The sequence below is a fragment of the Phyllostomus hastatus genome, unplaced genomic scaffold, assembly GCF_019186645.2.
Source record: "Phyllostomus hastatus isolate PE091 unplaced genomic scaffold, TTU_PhHast_1.1 phas_scaffold_78, whole genome shotgun sequence".
In the NCBI taxonomy this organism is placed as follows: Eukaryota; Metazoa; Chordata; class Mammalia; order Chiroptera; family Phyllostomidae; genus Phyllostomus; species Phyllostomus hastatus.
In genome coordinates, this window is record NW_025334041.1 from 93,501,300 (window position 1) to 93,506,293 (window position 4,994).

The 4,994-nt window shown below is 42.0% G+C and overlaps 1 protein-coding gene across 1 annotated transcript; it reads left to right on the plus strand.

The window, feature by feature from the left end:
• Positions 1-3,810: 3,810 nt before the first annotated feature.
• On the plus strand, positions 3,811-4,310 carry LOC123812011 (60S ribosomal protein L29-like). Its single transcript, XM_045828594.1, is given in 2 exon segments — positions 3,811-4,150; positions 4,153-4,310. Coding segments are annotated over 2 exon segments (486 nt in total). The 5' UTR covers positions 3,811-3,822.
• The last annotated feature ends 684 nt before the right edge of the window (positions 4,311-4,994 follow it).

Here is a 4,994-nt window from a genome sequence, read left to right on the forward strand (position 1 = left end):
AATATTGTGAAAGGATTATTGGCCAGGTTTTCACATTCCCTTCCATAAACATTTTTCTATGTTAGCTTTTGAAAAAAAAATCTTTTTTTTCTTTCCAGAGACAGCATGCAGTTCAGAAAAGAGAACCAAGTTTCAAACCAGGAGACCCAATTTTTTAATTGACACCCCTACCATTTACTGGCTGAGTGACCTTTCATAGGTCACTGAGTGCTCATTTATTCAAAAAAATATTTGTTGAGCCTACTCTGTCCTAGGCACTGGGGATAGAGAAATGAGCAAAACAAAGTTCCTACTCTCATGGAATTCATATTCTAGTGGGGAGAAACCACCAAGAAACAAAATGAATAAGCATGTACATGTCATCTTAAATGTTATTAAGTGCTATGGAAAAAAACAAAGATGGAAAGTAGGATAGGGAATATGGGGTTACAGGTACAATGTTAAATAGAGTCAAGAACATCTTTCTTGACAAGGCCACATTGTAATGGTAATAATTGAGACAAGACTCTAACAACATGAGGGAGTGAGTTACATGGATTTCTGGGATAGAAGGAACAGCAAGTGCAAATGCCCTGAGGTGGTAAGTGGCCTTGATGAGGAACAGCAAGGAGCAAGTTTGGCTGAAGGGGAGTTAAAAGAGAGCAGAGCAGAGAGTTCAGAGAAAGGAGGAGTTCATCCAGCAAGGAGGCTGTAAGGGGATGGACAGTGAGTGACCTGTGACTGAGTGGGTTAATTTCTATCAATTATAGCAATACTTCATTCTCTAATGTTTAAATAATATAACATACATGAAAAGGATCCATCAAAAAGTATGACCTGAGCTGATTGAAGTAAATTTAATTGTCTGCAAGTGGCTGTTTTTCAGGTTGGGGAATTGATTTTACTTAAGGATTTACCTGCCGTGATTAGAGAGATGTCTGTGTTCTGAACCATCTTCACAAAGACAAAAAACAAACAAACAAACAAAAAACCATGTGGCTGCCCTGTCTGGTGTGGCTCAGTGGATTGAGTGCCGGCCTGCATACCACCAGGTTGACAGTTTGATTCCCAGTCAGGGCACATGCCTGGATTGCGGGCCACTTGGAGGATTGTGAGAGGCAGTTGATCAATGTATCTTTTGCACATCAATGCTTTCCTCCCTCTCTTTCTCCAACCCCTCTTGCAACAAAAAAATAAAAACCATGTGGTTTATGTCAGTTAAGGTGTTGTCCCATATCCCAGACTTGATCTTTCTTATATCTAAAAGATAGCTGCAGATTATAGCCAGAATGCTGTCAGGACGCCCTTCTTAAAAGAAGCCAAAGGTGAAGAGGTGAGAGGAACAGCAGCCCAAGGTCACTGGGAAATGACACAGACTGATTTAGTTGATTCAGTGGAACATTTAATCAACACCAACATCTGATGGATTAATTCTCTACGACATGAGCTGAACACCTTATCTAAGACCAGAGTTTCCAAACTACAGTATTGCCTAGCCCAAACAAGTATTTCTCTGTCAGACTTTCTATTTACTAACTGAGAGTCAAGATTTTAGTTAAAGAAGAGGGATAAAAATAAATAAGTAAATAAACACATAAACAAAAAGAAAGAGAGAAGAGGGATAGAGGCAACCTGACCCTTCAGAAGCCCATTAGGAGGCATTTGAGAACAAAGGTGAAAGAAAGCCAGTGGAGAAGCCAGTTCCCAGCTCCAGATTGTGGAGGACACAACTGCTTTCAGTTGCTTCTTGCAGAAGCCCTTGCTTTCTGGCTTGTAGGAGAGCCTTGCTGTTCTAGCAACAGATAGAAACCCAGGTGGATTGAATTAATTTTGCTATCATCAATCCATCAATCTCAGGTTTGTTAAATATTAATGCCTCAGGCCAAAGTGACTTAAGGTTCTCCAAGAGGTATACAGGTAACACAATTCAACTACATCAGCAACTAGAACTAGCCTACGCGCGCACACACACACACACACACACACAGAGCTTTATTGAGAGAGTGAATTAAAATTAGTCGTGTCAGTACAATAAGATTATCTTATCCTATTTTTCAAAATGTTGCTCTTGAAATTAAAAAAATTTCATATGGAGTTTTAGCAAATGTGGGTTACCAAGAAACATTGTGCAGTTAATTTGTGTTTTAAAATTCCAAACAACCTATTTTACAAAGGAGGTTGATTTTTTAAAAAATTCAGTGTATCAGTATAATATGCAGCCATTGAGATATGCTGTAGAAGACCAGTGAGTGACTGAGAGAACTTTTAGGATATATTGTGAAGTAAAAAAATGAGTACCAAAAGTGAAACCGGAACAGCCAGCATTCGTGCTGCCTGTCACCTAGCAGACCCAAAAAGCAGAGACAGGGATTGAATCTTTTTTTTTTTATAAAATCTCTTTTTAAGACTTTCAGTTTCTTTTTTTTTAAAGATTATTTATTTATTTATTTTTAGAGAGGGAAGGCAGGGGGAGAGAGAGAGAGAGAGAGAGAGAGAGAGAGAAACATCAATGTGCGGTTGCTGGGGGGTTATGGCCTGCAACCCAGGAATGTACCCTGGCTGGGAATCGAACCTGGGACACTTTGGTTCCCAGCCCGCGCTCAATCCACTGAGCTACCCCAGCCAGGGCTTGAATCTTCATGGGCATTTCATTCAGGTGATTTGAGAAGACAGCAGGTTTGTACCCTAACAGATTGTCTGAAGTTCCATTTTAAACCGATCCTTTTTATAAGAAGAAAAGTGTAGGTTAGGGGTTTGGAATTCAGGGGAAAAGTTAATCAGATAAAAGCTGCATCATTCTTCCATCTGTGCCCTGGCTGCTGGTCTTTATCTGTGTCCTGGGCGATGGATGTCTCACCCTGGAGCGCAACGCCTGGATACCATCTCGCTGTTTGCAGTCCTCCTGAGGAACAAAGGTAGAACTGTTTATGGTCTCCTGGAGTCAGGGCGGGTCATTCCTTCAGTTCCTGGAACAATAGCTTTTTACATACATTGATTACTAAACGTATTAGCTATCACTTGAAACAAAAAATTTTCCAACATTTGGGTTCCCCATCAAAAGGTTGAAGTCAGCGATAAAGTCGGCACCATTTGCTATCATGGCACCACTTGCTGAGCAGGCCTATGACCTTCTTAAATATGACTACCATTTTACTCTTCTGACCTCAAGTCCTCAGGACTGGAAATTACTGGAAAGCAATAACAGAACTAACTGCTCCTACAGCCACAAGCAGAAGATAACTTTGGAACAAACTGTTACAATGCCCCAGCAGCCCAGGGGCGATACAACAGCACTCTCCACCCTTTTTAATCCAATTATAATCCAATAAAAACACAAAGCCCCCACTTCTCAAGGCTGGTATATCTCTCCATATCAAGCCCCTCTGGTTTCTCGGAGAGTGAATAAAAACTTTACTCTCTACACTTTCTCCTCTTTGTGAACTCTTTCACAGCCAGTTCTCCAACCACCTTAACAAGTATGTGCCCTGGGCAGGTTGCTCTGTTGGTTGGAGTGTTGTCCTGATGTAACAGTATTGTGGGTTCAGTCCCCAGTTGGGGCACATACAGGGGTCAACCACTGAATGCATGGCCTGGTGGGCAGCAGATTGATGTTTCTCTCTCTCAAATCAATAAGCATGGTCTTAAAAGTGAGTACTGTACAATGCTATTAAATAAATATTTTTATACAGATATATGAAAATAACTAACATTAACATTATTCATTCTTCGAAGATGAAATTATAGGTGGTTTTAATTTTCTTTGTGTTGCTTTATATTTTCAAAAATTTCTACAATGAGCTTCTGGTCTCAGGCGCTTCGAGAGCCTCGGGCTTGGGTGCAGAGATGGCCAAGTCCAAGAACCACACCACACACAACCAGTTCCAAAAGTGGCACAGAAATGGCATCAAGAAACCCAGGTTGAAAAGATATGAGTCTCTCACAGGGGTAGACCCCAAGTTCCTGAGGAACATGTGCTTTGCCAAGAAGCACAACAAGAAGGGCCTGAAGAAGATGCAGGCCAACAACACCAAGGCCATTAGTGCACATGCTGAGGCTATCAAGGCCCTGGTCAAGTCCAAGGAGGTCATGCCCAAGATCCCAAAGGGCAGTGGCCGCAAGCTCAGTCGACTTGCTTACATTGCTCACCCCAAGCCTGGGATATGTGCTTTGGCCCCATCTCCAAGAGTCTCCAGCTCTGACGGCCAAAGGCCAAGGCCAAGGCCAAGGCCAAGGCCAAGGCCCAAACTGAGCCCCAGGATGCAGATGCAGCCACGGCTCAGGCTCAGTCTCAGGCTCCCAAAGGTAGCCAGGCCTCTGTGAAGGCTCCATAATAGAGGCCTCTGTCTGCCGACATGAGGACAGAAGGACTGGTGTGCCCCAGGCTGGGGTCCTCCTGTGGTGTTTGTGCAAATAAACCTGAGGCAGGGCCTATTAAAAAACAAAAATTTCTACAATAAAAATATATTACTGTTATAATAAGATTATTTCAATTTTGTGTTAATTAAAATTCGGCTAATGTTTCTTTTTTTAATTTTTAAAAAATTTTTCTTTTTTTTAGAGAGCAAAAGGGAGAGAGAAAGACAGGGAAACATCAATGTGTGGTTGCCTCTTGTGCACCCCTCACTGGAGACCTGGTCCACAACCCAGGCATGTGCCCTGGCTGGGAATTTAACTGGTGACCCTTTGATTCACAGGCCAGCACTCAATCACTGAGCCACACCAGCCAGGGCCTAATGTTTCTAAAAATTAACTTAGTTTTCCAACTAGAAACACAAAGAAAGCAATTCAGCTATCTACTTTCTCTCCTTCAGAAAGTTTCTTGAAAAAAGCACACAGCCACAAAGATATGTGCCACTGCAGTTGAATAGCAGTGAGCACCTACTCCGTGTGAAGTACTGTTGTCTGTACTTCACCTGCATCACCTTACCTAATCTGCACAACAACGCCACAAGTAAGTTTCAATTAGGGACCCCATTTTACAAATGAGGAAGTTGAAGAGCAGAAAGGATAGGTAA